The 25,355-nt window shown below is 40.2% G+C and overlaps 1 protein-coding gene across 1 annotated transcript; it reads left to right on the forward strand.

Moving 5' to 3' along the window:
• The first annotated feature begins 798 nt into the window (after positions 1-798).
• SERTM1 (serine rich and transmembrane domain containing 1) lies at positions 799-24,564 on the forward strand. Its single transcript, XM_003314129.5, has 2 exons — positions 799-963; positions 21,649-24,564. The coding sequence occupies exon 2, from the start codon at positions 21,822-21,824 to the stop codon at positions 22,143-22,145; it is 324 nt and encodes a 107-aa protein (XP_003314177.1). The 5' UTR covers positions 799-963; positions 21,649-21,821; the 3' UTR covers positions 22,146-24,564.
• The last annotated feature ends 791 nt before the right edge of the window (positions 24,565-25,355 follow it).

Genomic DNA, 25,355 nt, shown 5'->3' on the forward strand with positions numbered 1-25,355 from the left:
TCAGAGTGAAACAGACCGCAGACACCAAGTGATCGAAGTCTCTCATTTTCCAGTTGAAAAACAGGAATACAGAGAGAGAGTCTTCTGGTCAAGGTAGCAGCACTGACTGGTAACTGAAGTTGGTCGGATCAGTTAAAGCCTCCTTTTCCGGAGTTCTGTTACGATATATGACTCTCTACGCCAGTTCCCTAGTAGGGACTCATGACTGACTGTCTCCCTGGCAATGACAGAAACTCCAATCCTATTCGACTCATTTAATGATTTGGTATAGGATTCAGAGGGGCACGCGGCGAAGGCTGAGCAAGGGCTGTCTGTGGTTAAGCTCATCACAGGATGAGGCCATGCCCCACGCAACTCAGTCAGAGCTGGGCTTGCGATGATGCACCCAGAGTAGTTGTTTTGGGTGGGGGCTGCGAGGAACTCATAAAAGATGTAAGAGGAGGAGAAAGTTGGCAAGAAGTGGATGCTTTCATCTGCAGAGAAAGGCCCCTGAGCCCTAAAAAAACTGCCCTCCTCCCCACTCCCCCCCTCCCCCCCCACACACAAAAAAGTTCACCCACTACACCTGCCTTCCCCAGATGGGGCTCCCTGCGCAACGCCTCCTCGTCCTCCGAGATTTTCCAATGGTGGCGCAAGCTCCTCCCTCGCCCGAGCTGGGCGCCGTCCTAGAGCCAAGCGCCCGCTAGAGCCGAGACTAGGGGGCGGCGAGGAGTGGGACCCGCTCGCGGCCATTGGTTGTGCGGCCAGGAGGGGCGGAGGGACGACGCGCGGGCTGTGCGGGGCCGGCAGCCCGGATCCACTCCCGCTGCGCCTGCTGTCCGCCGTGCGCCCAGACTGCGCGCCGCGCCGCTGCGCCCAACATTCCCGAGGACGGCTTCGCGGGCGCGTATCGTCCAGACCGGAGCACCGCCCCACCGCTAGCGCAGGAGACCTGCCGGGGAAGTCGCGTGTCCTGACCTGCAGGTCAGTGAGGGAAACTTGCAGGGTCCTGAGCTCTGGGGGTGAACTTGCCCTACGCGGAGAGCGCCCCACTCCTTGCCTGGGGCGGCCTCGGGTCCTGGAGGCGAGCCGCCTCCCAGACTCTCCCCTGAGATCTGGGCTCCCGGAGATCTGGCTCCTTTCTGAGAAACACCCCCAAATCTATCCCTTTTGAGGTGTCCTTACTGTCCCGAGAAGCAATCGCAGCCCGGCTCTCCGAGTCTCGGGGTGACTCCACGGGCTGTAGGAGGAGCCGCGAGGGGCCCTGAGTGCAATGTCCTTGGCCCCGTGTTGACCTGCCTCGGTCCCAGACACTGGGAACCGGGAAGGTCTACCCTCGCTCTGCAAGGTGGATTCCTCCATGCAAGTGTAGACAGTTCTACACTTTGCAGAGTGTGTCTAGGTGCCTTCTGTTTGCTTTTGCCTTTGTGGTGTGTGGAGGTTCATTCTTGGGTTTGTTTTGCTCCTGTCTGATTTTCTAGGGTCATTTGCGTCCCTTCTCGGGAACGGGGACTCGCCATGCGCACACTGACAGCTGGCTTTGCACCTGCTAAGGCGCTGGAGAGTCTTTTCGCCCGACTTAGGGTGGCCCTAAATCCGGGGAAGTTTTATGTGGCGCTGAACACTTGCGTTTTCCAGGGGCGTTTTCCCTAGCTCCAGGAAACCCAGTAGGTAACTGCGCCAGCGACCCTTCCCCTCTTCCCGGGTCTGATGAGACACTGGAATCCTGCCTTTCCCTGTCGAGGTGTGCGAATGATGGGCAAATTGCTTCAGTTCTGATTTAGGAAAGGGATATGTAATGTGCCCTCCTCCAGGGAGCAGAAGGATTCATTCACAGAAATATCTTGTTGAGGACCAGGACTGGGGCTATGCCTGCCCGCTTTCCTCCACCAGATGCCCGGGCTCCATCGGACTTGGGTTTGATCTCAGACTCTAGAGATGGGGTCTGTTTGTTAGTGTCCTTCATTTCCTCTCCCTGTTATTTTTTCTTCGGAAAATGTTCTGTTAAAGTAAGTACTTCAGTGGTTCTTTGTGGTAAATGATGGGCTCCGATGTCTAGAGGACGTCTCAAAGCCATCGCATTTGGTACGGTCTGCACTACAGGTGCAAAGGGCGGGGAAACTGACAGCGTTACTGTCCTGGGGCGGACCCGCGGGACTACTCCCTAAGACGTTTCTCCTAGGTGCCTTCTCCTAGGTGCTTCCAGGATTCATTGTTCAGACAACAGCCTGTCAACAAGAAAAGAGGCACAAGTGACAGTCTTTTCTTAAAGGGTTTGTCTCTTAATGCAGTCTTGCGGAGCCCCATGCACCCTCTGAAAAAAACAATATTTAATTTGCTGAATTATACAACTAGTCTGGGTGTCTCAGCTTATTTGTGATCATGCCCATAGAGGTTCTTAAATATCTTTTTGTAACTAAATTCTCTTCATTTTACTAAGTAGAGTAGTGTCTTTTCCCCCGCCACCACCACACTCAGAACACCGTTTTTAGTTGATCTGTAAAGCAAATTGCCTTTTGGAGGGCTTGTGAGTGAGGCTGCCTGGTCTCAGAGCCTCCCTCAGCCCATGCCCTAGTCACCTTTAAATGCTGGACATCGTAGGGCCGCCGAAGCCTCTGCCAACCTCAGAAGTAATCTGGAAATATTGAGATCCAGCACGTGGGTGGGATATTCCATTTTTGTGTTTTGGCTTTGAGGGGCTTATTATTTTTGATTCCTCTATATAAGGCAAAGTGCTTTGAAGAGCTGAACGCACACATTTATTGTTCTCATTAAAGAAACCTGTTGTAAGGTAAGATTGAGTCCATTCTCCCTTGCTGTTAGTTCGTTCAGTTCAACAGATTTTACTAGATGTCTACGATTTGGACAAGCACATCAGGGGTTAAGATATAAATAACTGTGTGATTGCATGTGGCATCAAATCCATGAGAGAGTTTATTTGCAGGTTTCCTGGGTTTCTTTTTCTTTTTTCTTGTTCTTTTTTAGTGAGGGCAGATGAAGAATGACAGAGCTGATTTGTAAGAATGACCAACCATACTAACCTTTAAGCAAACTTGGAGTTATACGTTCATTATAAAAAAGAAAGACTAACTCATCACAGGCAAAATTCTGATTCAGCCTCTATACTAGATAAAGTCTGAGCTCATTTGATGATCGTTCTTCTCTGGCTTACTCTTCTCCCTATACTTATATTACAACATTTTTGGGGGGTCCTTTTTTTGTTTAAAGTTTGTACAGTTTGTACGAGCATTTTTATACTTAATTAGTTATAATGAAGAAGTGAAAAATAAAATTATGGCTGAATTTTTGTGTTTTGTTCATCTGAGTTTTTAAAGTAGTAATTTAAGAATCTGAAAAAATACATTTCTGAATGGCCCTGGATGCCAGGCACTGTGTAGGTCCCACTTGCCTGGCTCATGGTACCCATAAGCCATTCAGTAAATATTTGTTAAATGAAACTAAAAGCCAAAAAGTAGTGCCACAGAAGAATGTTGTTTTCTTCAAATATCTACTTGTGGAGGCTATTATATTATATTAGTATATTAATACAAAGTATTATAGACCTAATTTTTATAGATTTCATGATTGTTTATAATGAGAGCTAAAAATAATAATAATAAAGCCTTTAAATTAGTTAATGGAATAGGGAAGCCAACAAGGAAGAAGTTCAAGCTTTAAGCCCACGAGTTGGCAGGATTCCTTTTAGCCAACATGTGTGCCCTTGGTATGCATATGTGGCCCAGCCTTTGATTTAGAATTCAGGAAGTCCATCTGTGCATTCACGGGCCATTTCAGGAGCCGGGCAACAGTCTACTGGGCCAAATTCTGTGGTCCCTTCTGTTCTGATTCTGATTTGTGGCAGATGTATCCCTAGGATACAACGTCTTCATGCTCAGTCTCATGACATAAAATGCGTCCTTCACGAGTTCCTTATGGATATAGGAAATAGTCATTATTTAGCCTTTACTAACTTTGGAAATTTTTTTGGAAAAAGAAAAAAAAGATAAAGATGTCTGAGCCGTCAAACAGCCGTACACACTTTAACATATCTCTAAGCATGAAGTAGCGTAATCCAGCCAAAACAGTGCCAATGACAAACCTCCACATTTCCATCAGAAATGAGGTACATCACTAATATTTTCTGAGTTCCTAACTTTTAAATTCCCATCTATTAAGCTATATTAAGACAGGAAATTAGTCAGTCTAGGTCTACAATTTGTACTTTGATTCTTGATGTTGATATTGTTAATCTGGAAGGGTTTGGAAAATGTGAGCCTCTAACAATTGTTAAAAGGGTCACTTAAGAAGGTAACAGACCTGAATCCAACTTCTGATGGGAAGCAGAAGGATAGGTGGCTATAAGAATCAGTTTCAAATTAAGAGAAACTGGAAGATGACTGAAACCACAGTTAAAACACTAACTAACTTCATTCAAGGAACATTCAACATATAGATTCACTTCCCAGGGCAGGCCAATATAGCAGCTTTCCTGGTTAACTTGCTAGGGTAGTCTGGTGCTGATTAGAAGTACCTGGTAATCTATCAACTGTTGCCAGTTAAACTGGCTTGGTCCTTATTCACCTTCAATTTCCTTGTGACCAGGATTATATCAGAGGGATATACTATTCTCATTTCTTAAGCAGAACATTGACAACATCCTGTAAAATGCAATGCTACCTCCAAGTACATTTAACCCCTATTAGGAAGATTGACTTTCTGGCATCAGCCTGAGAGTCAAACTTTGAAAAAAAATGGTAGAAATGAACCATTTCAAAGGTTTAAGTATAGACAGTACAGAAAAAGAGGGGAGAAGGAGGAGCAGGAAGAGAAAAGACAAGTCCTGGGCTTAAAAACCAGCAGTACTTTCATGGCATATGCTATAATCAAATTTTATTTCTATTTCTTAATGAAAATACCTTTATTATTTTTTCTGATGACAATACACATTCTTTTTGTCAAAATATAGATACAGAAATGCACAAAATAGAATGTTAACATGCCCCCATAATACTACCCTCTAACAAAAACATATGTTAACAGCTTGGTATATAACCTCTTGTTTTGTTTTGTTGTTTTTGCATCTAAAATATATGTGTGTATAATAGTAGTAGCAGTAGTAGTTGTTGTTTTACAAAAAATGGAATCATAGTATACACTATCATGAAGGTTACTTTCTTGACTTAGTCATAGATGTTCAGCATCTTTTCATGTTAGAAAATACGGTCCTTTTTCACAGGGAGGGGAACAACACACACTGGGGCCTGTTGGGGTGGGTGGTGGGAGGGAGCATCAGGAAAAATTAGCTAATGCATGCTGGGCTTAATACTTACGTGATGGGATGATAGGTGCAACCAACCACCATGGCACATGTTTACTTATGTAACAAACCTACACGTCCTGCACATGTATCCTGGAACTTAAAATAAAATAAAATTTAAATATATATATATATATATATATAATATAGTCCTTTTTAATATAAGAGGATCAAGAGACTCCACTGTGTGGCTCTTCTGTCATTTATTTAACTAATCTTTGACTCACGGACATTTTAGTAGCTTCAATGTTTAGCTACAGAATACATCTTTGTGCATGTACTTTTAAACTTGTCTGATTTTTTTCTCCATTGGATAAATTCTTAAAATGTATCATTTACACTGTTATCCTATAATGCTACCTGGTTTGTGTGAAAAGAGAAGCATTCAAATAGTTCGTGCAACAAGCAGTAGACCTTCCTCACTGTGACCCATTCTTCCCTATGCCTGGCACATAATACTCTTTTCCTCAAAAGAATTTTATTAGCAGTTAACATTCATATAGAAAAGTACACAGATCATAAAGACATATCATAAGATACCATAAAGACATAATTTATGTGTTCAATTTGACACACCCATATAAATGGTGCCAGGCTCAAAAAAAAAATTTACTAATGCATGTTGAGCATCCCTAATCCAAAAATCCAAAGTCTGAAATGTCCCAAAATCTAAACTTTTTGAGCATTGGCATGATGCCACAGTGCACAGTACCCTTTTCATCAAAAGGCAGCACAGCAGGTTGAGACTGAAAGCCTGCTGTTTGTTGTTGGTGTTGTTGAACAGCTGATACAAGTATTCTTGAGATGCAACTGTACTGCTTAGTCAATTTTTTTGTTTGTTTGTTTGTTTTGTTTTGTTTTTGTTTGTTTTTTGTTTTTGAGATGGAGTCTTGCTCTGTCACCCAGGCTGGACAGTGCAGTGGCGCAATCTCGGCTCACTGCAACACCTGTCTCCCGCGTTCAAGCGATTCTCCTGTCTCAGCCTCCTGAGTAGCTGGAATCACAGGTGCCTGCCACCACACCTGGCTAATTTTTGTATTTTTAGTAGAGATGGGGTTTCACCATGCTGGCCAGGCTGGTCTTGAACTCCTGACTTCAAGTGGTCCACCCGCCTCGGCCTCCCAAAGTGCTGGGATTACAGGTGTGACCCACTGCACCTGACCTGCTTAGTTACCCTTGAACACATTTTTTTCTGTGTATTAATGATGTCATATCTTTTAGTGTTAAGTATTTGTGTGCGAATGAGTATAAGAAAATAATTCCTATGAGTAGCATATAAATTCAGTCAGGAATTATGGTGATACCAAATAACCACAAATTGTTCACACGGGTGGCTAAGATAGTGACACTTTTGCTTTCTGAGGGTTCAATGCACACAACTTTGTTTCATGCAAAAAAAAATATTAAACATATTGTATAAAATTACCTTCAGCCTATGTGTATAAGGTGTATATGAAACATAAATGAATTTTGTGTTTAGGCTTGAGTCCCATCCCCAAGATATCTCACGTATATTCAAATATTCCAAAATCCAAAAAAAAATTCAAAATCGGAAACACTGATTCCAGAGCATTTTGGATAAGGGATAAGGGATACTCAATCTGTACCCTCTGCCATTCTCCTCAAGGCAAAACTGTCGTTCTAACAACTACTCATGGGAAAGTCTTTGGTGAGCTTGGATGCTAGTCTCAGACCTTCAGAAAGACTCCTCGCCAACAAAATGGGTCTAGTTGAATGGAATGAGTTTCTAAGATCCTTCAGTCTGTTCAAGTGTCGCCTTATTATCCCTGTCGGTTTTGGCCTTACATTTTTCCACTGAACTCCCTGCTTGGCACATATTTTGATTCATATGATGAAAAGCCTCTGGATTAAAAAAAATTAACTTCTTTTTTGTCTGCCTTCCTCTTGTTAGCCACTCAGCTCAGCTCTGAGTATAGAGTGGATTTAGGGTTGGAAAGAGTGTGCTAGGCCCTCAATTTGTGGTCTCTTTCACTAGCTGGAGTTCCTACTACATATCCTTTTTCAAAAACAAGTGACATATAAACAATGACCTTCAAACTTCACTTAACTTTTGGGGGTGTCATTTTCCTGATTGCTAAAGACTTGTAGCTCTCTGATTCTATGAAAATTTTTTTCTTTTGTTGTTATTGCTGCTTGTGTGGTTTTTAGTTTTCGATGGTTTTACTTTGTTGTTGTTGTTGTTTTGTTTGTTTGTTTCTGGTTTTGAGATGGAGTCTCGCTCTGTTGCCAGGCTGGAGTGCAGTGGTGCGATCTCTGCTCACTACAACCTCCGCCTCCCGGGTTCAAGCAATTCTGTTTTTTAATAGGGGAAAGTTAAGATTGAGAGGGACTATAAAGGAAAACAAAAGAATAAATCAGGTACCTAGTACCTGATATATATTTGCAGTTAGTTGTACGATGAATGAAAAAAGAGAATATTTGCTTCTCTTGTGCTCATCTGTTTTCACTCCTCTTATTATTTTCCTAAGAAGCTGAGGTTTTTGGATTAGTTCCCTGGCATAGTGCTGGTAAGGAGATTGCTGCTCACATCACCATGGCTATGATCTGTGTCAAGTACTACTCGAAGCACAGTCCATGCACCAGCGCCCATTTGAATTATTACTTATTCGTCATGAGATACAGAACTCATGCCAGAATATAAATCAAATAAGGTACTAGGCATACTTTTTAGTTTAACTATTTCCTTTCTTTCTTTTTCTTCTTTTGTAGCAAGACTTTCTTGATGAAGGAAGCACTGTATTTGTTGCAGTTTCCTCATCTCACAGGGACCTGTAACCAACATGCCACTGAGGGAGCCAGGTGGCTACTTTGAGTAGCCCAGATCTCCAAAGTAGCACTTTGTAGTCAAATTGAACATTTTATAAAAATGTAAACATTTTCTTTTTCTGTGCTGATTTGCTATTGAATTTTTCAAGCTGTTTTTGTTTCATTTTGGTTTGGTTTGGTTTAGCATTGAGATGGAGTAGCTAACAATCCTATGGTATGTGATATTCCTGAATGTAGTGACTTATAATAAGCTTCCCCTACAATGATCATGAAGTGGGGATTTTCCTTGACCCTTTTTATTTCCACAGATGAGCACAGTGTCATAGGTTGTGATGATAAAGGATTTGTGATTTTCAAAGGATGGAATTATCATGGAGTTTAAGAAATTCTTTTAAAAATGCATGCTGGGTCATATTCAGCCAGAGCTTCATAGTCTCACTATGGTAAACTCTCTTGATTTTTATTGTGCCCTTCAGAATACATTTGTTACAACCCTCCAGCTTGTTCACAAGAATGTATTTCAGTATTTCCAGCACACTCCTCCATCCTTTCCTCAATTATCCTGGTGAACAGTTGACCAAATAAAATCTTAGCTTTCTTAGACATTGCTGAAAGACACAATTGGTTGATTTTTAAAAGTATGGGCAGAGTTTGCCCTGGAACCAGAAACTATTAATTTTATTGCCATAATTGAAACACTTCTAAAATTTAGAGAGCGTTCATCATCATTATTCTAAGCATCTTTGATGCTTACCCCCTTTGAGTAATCTTTATGATTTTACACAAGATCATTTATTCATTTGTTAAATAAACATTCTTTTGCCTGTAAAGACAGAATAAACATGAGCTATCTCTCCAAGAAGCTTCAAGTTTCTTTATTCCCTTATTCTTTCATTCATGCAGCCATCTAACAAATGCTGATTGATCATCTTTATGCCACATTCTGTACTAGTCTGTGGATATAAGATAGGTGAATTGTTATTTCTTTATTCTAGGACTTCCCAGTTTGTTAAAGCAGATAGGTAAATAAATGTAGTAAGTATAATAAAATGTGAGAAATGCTAGTGTAGAAAGGTACAGAAAGTATGCTGAGAATGCAGAGGAGGGAGCCAGAAATTTGCATAGAGAAAGTAGGTAGGGATTTCTATTAGGTGAATAATAAGCAGATGAGACAGAGGATGGATGGCTTGAGTAGAGACCTGCAGTGAATAAATTGGATTTGGGTTCAAGTTAGGGAGAGGTATGTACACACATAAGGATTGAACATAAGTATTTTTTTAACTGGAGAATTGAAAACAGCATGTTATGCCTGGAACGCGAATCTTAGGTACAATGGTAAAAACGAGACCGGAAAAGTAACCTGTGGCCAGATCATAAGGGACAGACCATATAAGAGAAGTCTTAGATTTCTCACTGTAGCTGGCAACTATACAAATTATAGATGCATTAGACTCATGCACATAATGATAATATTCTACCCCTTCCTGTACATTGTTAAGAAATATTTGTTCAATATATGATTGAATGCAGCAAATACTATAGTTTTTCTTTTTCTTCTTTCTTTATTTATTTGTTGAGATGGAGTCTCACACTGTCGCCCAGGCTGGAGTGCAATGGCGTGATCTCTGCTCACTGCAATCTCTGCCTCCTGGGTTCAAATGATTCTCCTGCCTCAGCCTCCCAAGTAGCTAGTTTTTCTTAACCAAAAACAATACCACTGACCCTTGTACGATGAGGTTTTTTTTCCACTAGGAGTCATGAGTTAGTCTTAATATTCTTATTGCCTCTCACCGGTTCCCATTTGAAACCATTTGGCCTGTTTAAGTGACAGCTGGTCAGGATTATCCTTATACAGTAGCAGCTCATCATATTTGAGCTTGTTAAGGAACATGTCTTTGACACTACCAGTAGCTAAATCTCATGCCCTTAAACCTAACACTTCTATGAAATTAAAGCTAACCAAAACAGCCTTGAAAACCTTCTTTCTCACCAGTGCCAAAAGAGAGTTTTAATATATTACATACACAATTCATACAACTCTCAATTATTCATAATTTGACTTATTTATGGTCAAATTCTTACAGACCCATAATAAACTCAGCCATCAAAGTATAGTGAGACCTTATGTTAGTTAGTAGAAGGAGAATGATGCTACAGTAACAAATAAGCCCCAAATCTCAGTGGCTTAAAACAACAAAAGTTTATTAATGTTGACATAAGTGTCAATGGGGCCAGCAAGGGGTGAAGATACTCACTGTGGTCACTCAAGGATGCAGACTGATAGACATTGGCAGGTACTTACACCATTACACAATAACTGCAGCAGAGGGAAGGGGTGTGGCAAATCTCACACTAGGTCTTACATTTTCTATCCAGAAGGGACATGTCACCTTTCATACATTTCATTGGTCACAATAAGTCATACAGTCACCCTAAATTCAGAGGGAGTGGGAACATGAAATCCTACGACAGGCCTACGAGAAGGGACATCAGAAATATTTCGTGAACAGCACTAGTGACTACAAGTCTCAAATACATTCCTCCTCAACCCACAGTCTCCCCAGAGAGAAGGAATGGAATGAACATACAATTTGGAGACGGAGAGATGTAGTTTGAATTCCAGCCCTGCCTCTAAGTGGTTGGGTGAGCTTGGACAAGCCTTTAAATTCTCTGAGCTTGCGGGGCGCAGTGGCTTACGCCTGTAATCCCAGCACTTTGGGAGGCTGAGGCAGACATATTTCCTGAGCTCAGGAGTTTGAGACCACCCTGGGCAACATGGTGAAACCCCGTCTCTACTAAAATACAAAAATTAGCCGGACGTGGTGGTGGGTGCCTCTACTCCCAGATACTGGGGAGGCTGAGGCATGAGAATCGCTTGAACCCAGGAGGCAGATGTTGCGGTGAGCTGAGATCGCACCACTGCACTCCAGCCTGGGCGACAGAGCGAGACTCTGTCAAAAAAAAAAAATTCTCTGAGCTTTAATTTTCTCATTTGCTAAAAAAGATGATGGGAGATAATACTAACTGACTTAATGAGTTGTGGTGATTAAAGAAAACACACATACATATACAGACACACATCCAAAATTGGTACATGCTTTTATTTGATAAATACTAGCAGCCATCATTTATCTTACTCTGGTTCTTTTTTCTCAAACTGATTTGTCTGCACATTCTTTCTCCTCCACGAGCATCCTGGGTTTGCCTTCCTCTGCCAATCATGCTCTGAAGACAGACTGCTACTCCTCAATGACTTGGGGATGCCCTCACTACCTCTTTCCTCTCTCCTGTACCTCTCATCACTCTTCTGCCGTGATGTGTCCCTGCATCCCAGCTGAAACCATTGAAACAAAAGAGAACTGATACTAAATGTAAGAATAGTGAATAATGGGTGAAAGTGTAGGCTATTTCTACAAATGAATTAAAAATGCAGAGCTCACATCATCTAAAAGTAAGGTGAAGAGCTCAGCCTTGATAAAGGACTGTCAAAGTCAGTTAAATCTTGTACTAAAGATTATCCATAATTTCCTTGAGTGAAAACGTATTTATTTATATTTTTAAAAGAATGTGTAACTATCTTCTATAGGTCACTACTTTGGCAGTCTGTTTTCCACAAATAATTCCTAATTATTTTTCAGTTTCACCTTCTTACATTTTCAAATTGAAATACGCTCTGGGAGAATTTGAGCCTACACTTGTCTATTGCTTCCATATTGTCTTTGACAGGCTCTGGTCTTGAATCGTTATCTAAAATGACAACAGGCTGCTGAAGACTTGATTTCCACCCACACTTGATAGCCTGCCATATCATTTTGTTCCATGTTATGAGGAACATGTAGACATTTTCTTTATTAACCAGACTTTTGAGTTCGCTGTGCCGCCTGTGAGAGAAACAGAGAGCACTGGCAGGCTCGGCCGCTGTGTTCACACTGAGGATTAGCAGGACCACGGGAAACCCACATGGGAAGGTGCTTTCCTAATGAAGGACACAACGTCCTCTTTCTGTTTTCTCCCTTCCCAGGTGTCCTTGGAAATCCAGGTAGATGAGTAATTTTGCAGCCATGAGAGAGCACTTAGTCTCCTTGTATAGATCGTGTTTTATGTAACCTCTGTCTAATATCAGATTGATCTGGCACTGACAATTTCAGGTCCCTACCTGTATCCTCAGTCATATGATTGGTGATGACTGGGGAAAAGTACTATTCATATCAATGTTTCCTATTTTTTAAAATTGCAGCTGCATTTTGCCATGACTAGCTTCAATTTCTGAACTGTTCATTGGCCCCTATGACAAAAGACTCTGCCCTGGACTGTAAGTGAGTTCATGGGATGAAGTTTAGACTCTTGCTACACTAGAGAACTCACCCAAACCAAGGTGATTAAGGAGGTGGTTGCTAGTTATAAGAGTTGTAAGGAGTGTGAGCTTTTTTATCTGTGGAACTTGCTACTTGCAGCCTCTTTCACTTAGCTGCCCAAGTGAAGTCTCTGCTTCTGTTTAGTTTATCTGCTGCTTCTGTTTCCTGAAGTCCCTACTTTGAACCTGGACCACGCTGGCTCTTGTGGGTTCTCCCTGATCTTCTCACAGATCACCTACTCATTGGTCCTCATTAGAAAACTGCTAGTCCCAAGCTTTGACTGGGTGTTTAAACTGCAGGAGAGATATCCTTGGCTGCCTCTGAAGATGACTGATGATGTAAGATGCACATAACAGGATTACTTGCTCCTGGAGGCCCAGATGAGATTCAGTCCAGTGGGTGGTGGCAGGAGTAGAATTGTGAATAAGGCTTACTAGTGAGTCACCATTCTTGGTCTTCAGGCAGCCTCTCCCACCACCACAGGCACAGTTTCCTGGTCATATTCAGCTCCCTCTAGTTCATCCTCTGATGCTTCACTGCAAGTGTTTGTGGCTTACTGGGCATCATGAGCTGATGGTAGCAGCAAGTAGTTGAGCTTTTCTAATGCCCACAGAAGAATCTGGCTTCTATCATTGTATTTCCTTAGAAGCTTCTAACATTTTGGCTGACTTAGCGCATATTTTTCCAAGCATATTTTCTTAAGTTCCTTGGGACAAATTATTTTCTTCCTCAACTTGCACGTTGCAAATTTCTAAAACTGTTGAAAACTTGCAAGAATAATAACAATAAATACCTATATATCTGTCAACTAGATTAACCAGTTAACATTTTGACACACTTGTTTTATGTATGTATGCATGTATATGCGTATGTGTGCGTACTTTTTTTGCTATTTTGGCTGAACCACTTGAGGGTTAGTTGTTGATAATATGAAGCTTTATGGCTAGATACTTCAATATGCATTTCCTAAGAGCAAGAACATTCTCCTATGTTACAACTAGGAAATTTAATATTGGTATGATTATCTAATGTACAGTCTATATTCAAATTTCCCCAGTGGTCCTAATAATGTGCTTTATAACAAAGCTGGTTTTTTTAATTGATCCAAGATCCACCAAGGATCTTACATTGAGGATCCTTGTAAGGGAAGAAATCTTGAAGTCTGAATCCTACTTTTTTTCTCTGAGTATTCAGCTGACTACTAAACAATATAATATGGCCAAAACTGGATGTATCCAAAACTTAGCCTGCCTAAGCTGCCAATTAATAGGCATTATTCTTTTTAAATAGCCATTTTACTCTTGAAAGCATTATCATACTTTGACTGTCAGCCACAGAGGACTGGAAGAATGAGATAATTTATTTGGCAAAATTCATATGTATATGTTATGCCAAACACTTGGCTAATATCTGGATGAGATGGGCAATTTACAGACTATGTAATCAACTAGGGTTCTATCTGTAGTTGTGTTATGAGAAACAATGGTTCATTAATTCAAGGAAATGTGAATTAAAAATGTCATTAAGTGAAAGACTCTGTTAGCTTGAATTCCTATTGGGATATGCAAGACACATAACATTTATGCATATTTGTGATGTTCTAATCCATTTTTAGGGAATAGGATATTATATAAAGCACCCTAGTTTAAACAAATACATGACTACGGTTGTCAATAGAGATAGATATAAATAGTGACCTATGTAATTATTTTGCTAATGCTGAAATTTTTTTCAGCAAGTGGATCCAAAATCTACCAATGATCTTGCATTACATTAAGGGGAAAAGTATCTCCTTAATGGGGAATCTTTACTTTTTTTTTTTCCAAATTGTGCCTATACACATGATCTTATGGATAGATAATGGTTGTTACTCCTTGTTGTATTCTTATGTGCAAAAATAGAGAACTTGATACATTGGTTAGTTTACATTGCTCTCTTTCTATGCATCAAGCTTCAACTATCAAGATATTCTAAGTGGCAAAGAAGTTTGGGGTCTGTGTTATAGAGTGAATAAAATATTTACTGCACATCCATTCTTATAAATTAAAAATACACACACACACATGCACACAACAACAACAACAACGTAATAAGACATTTACAGGAACAGAGACCAACAAAAAGGTTCTCATTAAACTCGTTAGCCTGGATGCCTGTGAGAGATGGAGTTTCAAGTTCTTCCCTGCTCTCTTAGGACAGTTTTAGAGGCCCACAAAGGCCCCTGAGACCTGAGGATACCTAGTAGTTTACATGCAAAGGATTAAAAACAAAAAAAAAAGCTCTGGCTGACTTATTCCCAGGGATTTGTGACAATCACAAATTTATTTTACAAGCACAAAATCTTTCCAAATATCACTCTCTATATGGAGACTGTTATGAACATTTTCTGGTTGGACAAAAAATATATATTGGATACAAATTATTTTACTATAGAGACAAAATGAGACACAAAAGAAAAGGAACAGGCACCATTCCATTGTCCTAGCACGGCATGGTTTTATGAGAATTCTATTTTATTTCATGTATTTTTTTTTTTTTTAGACAGGGTCTCACTCTGTCACCCTGGCTGGAATGCAGTGGCACGATCATGGCTCACTGTAGCCTTGACCTCCCAGGCTCAAGCAATGCTCCCACCTCAGCCTCCAAGTAACTGGGACTACAGGCACATGCCATCATGCCTGCATAATTTTTGTATTTTTTGTGGAGATAGGTTTTCTTCATGTTGCCCAGGCTGGTCTTGAACTCCTGGGCTCAAGCGATCCTCCTGCCTCAGCCTCCCAAAGTGCTGGGATTACAGGCATAAGTCACCATGCCCAGCCTGAGAATTTTCTGAAAGGTTGTCTAGTTTTGCTAAAAATAAGCAAGACTTTTTACTTTACTAATGCCATGATTTAACCAATTTTAGCTGCTCTGAGATTAAAAGATGTTTTTCTTAATATACTTCTAAAATATTGGAAATGATCAGAGCAGGATGGGGGGAAAGAATTGATCCCAAAAGCTCTCATTTAAAATGCTGTAACATCTTGAAAAGCCAATCTTTTTTTTACCTTCTTTCTTCCCATTGATTCATTATGATCTTGCTTATGATCTTCAAGTCATTATTTCTCTGGCTGTTGGCTTTTTCTGTCAATCAAGTGTATAGCCAATGACCTTTTCTCCTGCTCTCTAAAAGTGGCTTTCATCATTCTGCTGCTTCTTAACCAGTTAGTGTTTTCTTCAACCCACAGGTTACTCCTTTTCTTGTTTTGATGTAGGCCAATTATGTTAGCCAAGATGGGTCCAGTCTCCCTGAAGTGCAGGAATTCTACTCCTTGGTCTTTTGTAAACACCATAAAAGAATCATGAAAATGCTATGCCTGGACCTGGTTTTGTACTTGACCGTTTTATCTAGAAAATTACCCATTTAGCTATACATTTTATTCTAAGAGAGTATCTTTTTAAATAGTTATTCTTGCTAAGGCAGTGATTTGGATATAAAATCCTCCCATGGATGTAAACATACTAAAAAATTTATTAAGAATAATAGTTACATCCAGGCGTGGTGGCTCATGCCTGTAATCCCAGCAGTTTGGGAGGCCGAGATGGGCAGATCACCTGAGGTCAGGAGTTCGAGACTAGCCTGGCCAACATGACGAAACCCCATCTCTACTAAAATACAAAAATTAGCGGGGCATGGTGGCAGGTGCCTGTAATCCCCGCTACTAGGGAGGCTGAGGCGGGAGCATCGCTTAAACCCGGGAGGCAGAGGTTGCAGTGAGCCGAGATCATGCCACTGCACTCCAGCCTGGGAGACAGAGTGAGACTCTGTCTCAAAATAATAATAATAATAATAATAATAATAATAATAGTTTTTTCCCCCAGAAAAACAAAGCTAAATAAATGCAAGGGACTTATACCTATAATTACTTTTGAGACTGTATGAGGTAGATGGTCAAAACAGTTAAGTTCATATCCTTTTTTGAAAGATTCTCCTGTGGTTTTTTTTTTAGCTTCCCTCAATCAACTCTGTTTTATATATCAAGAAAGATATATTGTGAATATTCTGAGAATTATACCTTACGTAGATAACTAATTTTTAAAGAATTAGTGCAAAATAAGTTCTCTAAAGTAAAAATATTCTGAGTATAATTTATATTTATTTTTATTTTTGCTGAGGAAATATTTTACAAAGCCTAAGAGTAATCCAGGTAGACAAAAACCATCACTAAGGGAGAGATGGAGAGACTGGGCCGAACCCAAAGCAACCTAATGGCCTGCGCTGGAATTGATTCTTAAAATAAAGCACTGATACCAAGCTATTAATTTGTCATTTCTATAATTTTTATCCACCAAAGTACTATGGAAAAATTCTGAGTGTATTTTCTGATCATTCATTTAGATTAAAAAGTAAATTTAAAAGATTGTTCGTTTTTATCTTTTGTCTCACATCACCCAATGGACGATTCAGAATCTCCATCTCCCCACCTTTCTTCGCATAACATGGCCCTCTAATTCAGTGTTCTCAATGTGCGATAGCAGATAGATGCAGTTTATTTCCTTAACGTGGCTTTGGTTTTTATCATGCCAATTGAAGGACTCATAATGAGAGTTCACACAAAACTCTACTCTCCCAAAGCATTGTACTGGTAAGTAAAGGCGGTTCTCAAATAGGCAACTCTATGGATGGCTGAGTCAGCTTTGAGTAAGGGTAGCACGTAAGATAGTAAACTTTATTTCTATTACTGCAAGGCCCAGGGGTAAATGTTTGCCTTTGAATGCAAGTGAAGATTTACATTTAGAGAAGGGTGGTGGGAAGTGTGTATTGTCAGCAGTAATCTTCTCTCAGCTAGCATGACCTAAAAGGCCACTAAGGAGAGAGAAAGCATTAAAAGAGAAGATAATCATGCAAAGGGTAAAGGAATGGCTGCAAGGTCTTATATAAAACATGCATTTTCTAAATAGAATGAAAAACAGCTTTGCTCAGATATGATAAGTTCCCTTCTGGATTCTGGAAATATTCATTTTTAGGTGTTCTACAGAGGAAAAGATCTAATACATCATCTAAAACCATTAATTCCATTCGACTATCAAATCTTCCTTTTGTGTACTGGAAAAAGCATTTTATTATGTTGTGTTAATACTTTGTGGCCACTTTCCTCATGGTTTTGAGAGGATCACCTTTTGGAGTATGACAGCAGAACCTGATAATGATGGAACATTGATATGGCATCTAACAGCCAGGCCACTCTTTAAATATAAAGTCCGCAAGGGAACAAAGCAGCTTGTCCCAGTTTTCCACAACAACAACAAAAACCTTTCAAATAGTCATTATTCACATAGAAATGTATTTGAATAAAGGTCATGAAATTTAAAATTGCTGTGCCATATTTGAGGCTGACTGGTAGCCTGAGTTTTACAAACTATTGTGTCGTAGAAGTCAAGGATGTGGCACAGGCTGGGCCCATGCGCTGACTGCCATGGGTCCTGCAATGCTTATGTGAGAGCACTCAGAGATGAGAGCTGGTCAACTCTTCTTCATTTATGGAGAATGAAGGTACGTGCTAGAGAGTATGTTTTTCTTCTTCCCAAACATTATAGTCCTCATAATCCTTCCGTGGGAAGGAAGTTCTTTAAAAGGGGTCCCAGGGCTGTGGTGCTAAATGACTGGGAACCAGAGACCCCAGGTGTGCGCTGTCTTACGTTGTCTCTCTGTTTCCCCACCCCACTGGGCACATGGTGAGAGACTGCACATCCCTCCTTCCTCACTTCACTAGGGGACTGCTTTTTTGTAGATTTCTTCCCAGCCCAGGCTTTTATTACAAGAGACAAAGGGAAAGCTGGTTGACCATGAGCTAAAACATTTCCACAGGTCTTCCTTTATAATGTTGTGATCCAACTGTCTCATTTTCCTTTCTCAAAAATCACCTTCTGAGGACAGTGATTCTGAGCGGAAAAAAAGCATCAAAATCCCCATGTGGCTTTAGGTGTCACCTGAAATGAGAGTCTGCTGGCGCTGCCCCGAGACAGGTCAAGGCTATGCATTTAAGATGAAGTCTCTCTTCTTTTCCTCAAACCTTATCTGTTTGGGAGCAACAGCCCAAGAAGCATCATCTTGAAACACACTCATTTGATTTCATTTCCGCAGTGCAACCTCCAGCCTGTTTCCACAGTGTCACAATGCCTAAACACATACAGGCTGGGTCACCCTGAGCATTATACAGCTACTGTTAAATAAAACCAGAGAGAAAGAAGATATTCCAGTTTTTAAAACTTCAATAAGGAAACGAGAATTAACATCCAAATTAAAATTCTTTCTAACAGTGCACATACTCTGTTGTTTCAGAGTATGAAATGAAATTTGTGTAGCTGTGATTTTAAATTAAGAAGTACCCCGGAAATGGTATTAAATCAATAATATTTGGGGAGAATACTTAAGGAAGAAGATATTTAGTTGTGAAATGTCAAATAAGGACACAAGGTTTCATTTCCTTGTTTTCTCCTGTTCTTCCAAGGCCACTTAAAAGATCAGATGCTTTGACCAAACCTTCTGAGCCTCATTTCCTATAAACTCTCCTGTCAACAGTTGAGGCTCATGGTGGGGTTTTGGTCTGAAAGAAGGCAATCTTCTGGAAGTAAAAACCTACTCTTAGAATATTTACCCTGTAAAATGATATTAACAAGAGGTCTGGTAGCCAGCTGTAAGCTTTACCAACTGAATTGCTGATACCAGAGTGACATTGCCTGTGCCTCCAGCCCCATCCCTAGAAAATGATACAGACTTGGGTAGCAGAGAAGGTAACTTTAGAAAAATCAGCCAACTTCAGCTACACCTGTCAAAACTGTAGGACTAAGAGAGACCTTGAAAGTTCCTCTAGACTTTCTAGAAGGAACCCTCTATCTACTGGTACTTTACTTGGGATGGCCTTTTATGATTTTCTAAGTATGATTATGGAAAATGTTATCACATCTTAACTCAAGACCTCCTGGAGAAGTAGGAAAGGTAGGCATCACTGTTGTGCAAATGAGAAAAATAAAAGATCGGGACTAAACTGTGGGCTTGCCCAAAGTAAGTGGCAGATAGGAAGTAATTATCCAAAGCATAATTTTTCTCTTCCTACCACAGTTGAGAAAACCAAGAACACAGTTCAGGCATGGATTCTAGTCACTTTTCTGTCACTGTCTAGCTATGTACCCTGAGTAAATCGCGATGTGTTTGCATGTCAGTTTTCTCATCTCCAAAATGGGAATAATTCCTGCTTTACCTGCCCTGCAAAGTAGTCATGAGGAACACACAAGATGCATAGTCTTTGCCTTATCTGCCCATGCAGAAAAGAAATTATGTTTACATTTGATCCTTCCCACCAAAACCTTAGAGAAATTGAGACCAGATGTTATAGGGGGTGAGGGTAGGGAGAAGCCAAAAGCCCTTGCTTGTCTTCTAATTAGACATGTGACTTTTGTCAAATCAATTAGCTTCTTTATTTCTCTATTTCCTCTGCTACACTTAGGAGGTTGTACTTGAACATTTTAAATAGTTTTTCCCATCCAATCTGTGAGGCTTCTATCCCAGTTTTCTTTTCTATGCTACCTCTGCGACTCTTTGCTATATTCCCCAAAGATGAACGGCTGGAACATTTATGTGCTATAAAAAAGCTAGGTATTGCCAAAACAGTGTAACACATTTGCAGTCCCACTGCGATTCTTCTTCTTCTTCTTTTTTTTTTTTTTTTTTTTTTTCCTTAAGGTTGGTTAGGAACCTGTAGCAGCCTAATGGAATTAAAATCACCAGGCAATGCAAAATGAGGAGTAGGAGTCAAATTATTTTAGGAACTACTAAGACACCATCCCTAGCCTACTCAAGAACTCACTAGGACTCATTAGACTGCCTGTCACCCAACAGGGACAGCCCTCTCTGAAGTGTCCCCAACTTAACAAGGATCATTAGTGCTGTTCAGCTCCAGCCACAGTGGCAAATGTCAACCCCTCCAAGAATCAGCTGCTTAATTAGATTTGGAGAATAGAAGGAAAAGGCAAGTTCTCCAGGTAAAATGCAGGGCAGAGTTTAGGAAGAGAAAGCTAGAGGCAGAGTGAGTGTTTTCCTGTTAGTTTTGCACCACAATGGAAGCAAGATTTAGAAATGTACAGCAAAATTATCTAGAGCCATACAGAGCTAGGAAGAGCATCTTTTCTGGACTAGAAGAAAGACTTATCTATCACGAGGGATCCTCTTGTCTCACAACCTGAACACAGTGAAGAGCTTTTCTTTGCACCTGGCTAAGAAGAAATGGTCCCCCCTCCACACTCCTTAAAACACAATACCCTACACCGACCCATCCACCAAGTCCCATTATCTCCCACCACACACTAAAGTCATTTTTTTCTCCAATGCTTTACAGTTCAGCATACTTCCATGTCTATTATGTTGGTCAGTGCATAACACTGTGGGAAGATGAAGCAGGTGTTGGACCATTTTACAAATAAGAAAAGTGATGCTCAGAAAACGTAGGTAATTTGCCCAGTTTCCCAAAGATAATGGAGAACTCAGACCTCAAACCTAAGTCTCTTGACAGCCAACCTGATACTCTCTCTACCATTCGGAGAGAATCTAACCTTTGTTCTTCTAAATGAATCTAAAGTTTTTAAATTAAATGCCTAAAGCATGTAAAACAAAGTACCTGGGTACATTTAAGGAAAAGAGTTACATAGAAATGGCACCTGATTTCAAGGAGGTAGAATTTTCATAAACAAATCAGCATCTTACAAACATTCGATAAAAAGCAAACTCACATGTGCAGTGATTTTCCAAAGTGTGCTAGAGGGATTTACTGGTCAGGAATTATGCTAATGAGCTGGTGAATGTATGGAATTAATTTTCTGGGGGAGGGAGGTTTGGAACTAACTTTCTGTGTTCTCATCTCAGAGTGTATACTTGGAGCATCTATTGAAATCACAGCAGATGGAGCACATCATAAATGTATTTTCCCTTTTATTTTATATTCAGCTCCTTGTAGAAACATAGCACCTAGGGTACTGTAGACAGAAAATAAACGTTCATTTTTATATCATCATTTGTAATATAAAGACATAAACATGACCGATTCCTAGGGGAGTTATATCATCTTGTTTCCTCCATGCTGAGTTTTCTAACTAATCCTTACTGAAATAAAACCTAAAAATGGAATTTAAATGTGATTTTTCTGAAGAATGCACTGACTTGCTTTTTTTTTTCAGTCTCAATGCACATCTGATACCTGCTGCCTTTGAGAAACAAGTTTTGTTGTGCTGATTTAACAGCCTGTGAATTCTGCAAGCACGATCGTGAAAAAATGCCAATCTGTCCTGTGTAAGCCCTGTGTGAAGTTTTGACTTTAATCTACCAGATCACTCCTTCACCCTCCATAAAGATGTCTGAACCTGACACTTCCTCAGGATTTTCGGGAAGTGTGGAGAATGGAACTTTTCTTGAGCTGTTTCCCACATCCCTGTCCACGTCAGTGGACCCATCCTCAGGCCACCTGTCAAACGTCTACATCTATGTGTCCATATTCCTCAGCCTTTTAGCGTTTCTGCTTCTGCTTTTAATCATTGCCCTCCAGAGGCTCAAAAATATCATCTCCTCCAGTTCCTCCTACCCAGAGTATCCAAGCGACGCTGGAAGTTCTTTCACCAATTTGGAAGTCTGCAGCATTTCCTCTCAGAGGTCCACTTTTTCAAACCTTTCATCCTGAGGAAAATGGAAGAGTCCTTGAGTGTGGCAGCAGTTTTGACATCCCCTTACGGAAGTGTCCCATGAGGCATTGCCTCATGAAAGAAATGATCCTTTTGGTGTAGACCTGCTTCTCCTTCTCCTTTCTCTCTGATTTCTTTTCTGTTCATGATGCTTTTCATTTGGGGATGGAGACACCGATGTTGGTGGAAATGTGTGCAAACCCCAAGGTGCAGAATTTCACACAAATGGCTTGATGAATCTAGACTGGGCTTCTTCAGGTAGGTCAGTTCATTCTTTGTTGGACGCCGTAGACTCATCTGAGGTGGCCTCTCCGTGGATGCTGGACATGGACTCGCACTTCATTTCTTTTACAAAACCGTGAAATCAACTGAGCCTGCAGAACCTGGCAAAATCAAGTCTGACCTATGTAGAAGTTATTTTCCATATTTAAAAGATAAAGTGGAGACACCAAACTTAAAAAGGAAGAGAGTCAATTTAGATTTAATGTATGACATTTCTAAAACTGAGGGTAAATATATGCTATATATTTTCTTTAACTTCACTTTAACAAGTAAAAATCACACTTATTGATGAATGTAAGTCATTTGGGAAAGTTTTGGAAGAGTTTACATTTTAATAGCAAGACAAACATGTATTATGATGGAGCTTGTGATGTATTTCTGCCTCCTGGAGTTTTATTTTGTTTTTCTGCTTATGTTTTAGTCATAATGCCACAAAGTTGTGGAATTTTTGTGATTAATTGCTGTTACTAGTACTAAGAGAAGCACCAGAAGAGATGCCAAGAAGTTTTTATATGAATAATTTCTATCAGTGAGAATTAAGCATATGGAAAATATTCATTTAGTTGTATTTTATACAGTAATAATTCTTAGCTGTCGTGTAAGTTCCTTTATTCGGTTTCATACTCTTTATAATTTTAGTGCAGAATTATATTAAGCCTCCAAGATGTCTGATATTTGTTCACTCACATTAGGTTGCAAAACTTAGAAACTAAATTGCAAATATATGTGTTATTATATACTCCACGAATGTTGCGTCTCTGATAATTAGTTGTTGTATGTTAACATAATACTCTACATTAGGATTTCAGGATGTGAGTTTGTATTAAAAATTGTAGGCACTCAAGTTGTGTAGCTGCTGGGAGCTTTAGGGATCCTAGGAGCTGCCGTGCTGCAGGCAGCAGAGTATGTCTGAACTCGGCGGGCGGGTGGCAGGGGCTGTCTGTGAAATTAGGCACACATGTGAGCTCAGACATGGAATGTGGAGGAACTCAAGCTGCCCCTAAAAACAAAACAATCAAACTGCAGCTCCTTAAGAGTAAGAATTTTAATTTAATTTTGAAAATAAATGGCCCACAGGGTAAACACTGAACTTATTCAACCTACAGGAGGCCACTGCATCAACATGCCACGGTCTTCCCATGGCAACTGAATCATTCCTTGTTCAAAACATTTAATCATCTTAAGCAGTGGGGCTTCAACACACCGTTTGGTTAGATTGTGCAGTCAGCACTCTCCAGTGATTAGAATGGGGGAAAGAATCCACTATTTGTACAGGGTTTATCTTTATCATACTAAAATGCTGAGTGAGTGGAGGTCTGGGAATGAAAATCAGAAGTCTTCTTCTTCTTTTAATTCATAAGCCTCACTTAAATCAGACCACATTTAACTATTTATATATCAAAAACGTCCCCAAACACCATAAGACCAGCACAGAGTTGCTGCCCTAAAATGTATAATTAGTGAAAAATTTACCTCTGCTTCCATTTAAAGCATGGCAGTGGGTTGGGTGTCATTATGTAGTATAAAAACTGGACTAGATAAACTGCTATTTTAGAGCATTATTAGCATTCTCTGAATATATGTATATATACATATATATATACGCACACACACACACACATAAATATATATATATATATATACTCACATACTCCCAATTAAAAGTCATGTGAAAGCTACACAGGATTACAGAGGCATCTATATTATCACTTTTGCTCTTTGACTAATCCTATGCTGTTTTGGTTATAGAGAGAAACAAGGACATGGGTGAAGTGATTTTTTTTTAAATAAAAGGACAAATTTGCCACACAACAGAACAATCTGAGTATGATCTGTCCTCAGAGTATCTTTATATCCTTTCCTTGTGAAAGAGATATAAAGAATTCTGACAGCAAAACTACTTTAAAAATCAAATCAAATCAAATCCACAAGCACACTCCCATTCCTCCCCTGCCGCAATGGTTCTTGCTCTCAATGTTTAGTAGAGAAATTAAGAGCCACATTCAAAGATGGAAAATAAGATTTGTCATTAGAAGCTTGCCAAGGTAACAGATTGTACAACTTGAGATGAATTCATGTTGTTTAAGAAGTTCAGAAAGGTTGGAAGATGGTTTATAAATAAAGAAGTGGAGTCCATTGAAAGCCTGGTTCTTTGATTCTTTTCCAGTGAGGTGATTTATAATCTCTTCTAGAGAAGAAGCTTTTCCTAGGAGTTTTAAGCATACACCACACACACACAGAGATGTATAGACATATATTTACATATAAATATATCACTCCTTTTCTGTACGTTCTGTCTGAAGCAGGGTCAGTAATGTGTGACCCAAATGTCAGCCTCTCCCCAGCCCTGCAAGGATCACCTGCTTCTGCGACAGTGAGTCCCACATTTCCCAGATGAGAAGAATGATCTGGGTGCTTCGACAATATAGAGGATCCCATGCCACACCCCAGACCTTCAGGAGTGGAGCCAGAGTATTTCTGGATATTTTTAACAAGGACTTCAGGTGATGCTGATGATCAGCGGGGAAACTGGCAGAGGAAGGATCACATATATTGTGCTTATGTATTTGCAGAGGACAGGGGTCTTACCTCTCGGCCACTGCCCTTGTAACTGCAGTTGCTCCCAGCTGAGCATCCCCCGCACAGCTCAAAATCCCCACTGGGACCTACTTTCCTGCTCCAGTCTGAATCCAGCCACCCTTCTCCTCAATGGAAAGCTGCTGCTGCTGCTATTGTAATAAACTTGGTGGAAGAGGGAAGTGCAAAAAGTCACATGTCTTTCTTGTCCTGTCTCTTAATTCCCCACAAGATGATATGCATATAACAGACTAGGTTAGAGGACTGGGGGTAGCTGACAGGATTTATAAGATGAGAGAAAATATTTTACATTGAGTACTAAGTAAGACTATTCCCACAGTCCAAAGGAA

The sequence above is a fragment of the Pan troglodytes genome, chromosome 14 (genome assembly GCF_028858775.2).
Source record: "Pan troglodytes isolate AG18354 chromosome 14, NHGRI_mPanTro3-v2.0_pri, whole genome shotgun sequence".
NCBI classification, from domain to species: Eukaryota; Metazoa; Chordata; class Mammalia; order Primates; family Hominidae; genus Pan; species Pan troglodytes.

Excerpts from the sequence above, each read along its gene's own strand:
- SERTM1 (XM_003314129.5), top strand. The coding sequence starts at position 21,822 with ATGTCTGAACCTGACACTTCCTCAGGATTTTCGGGAAGTGTGGAGAAT.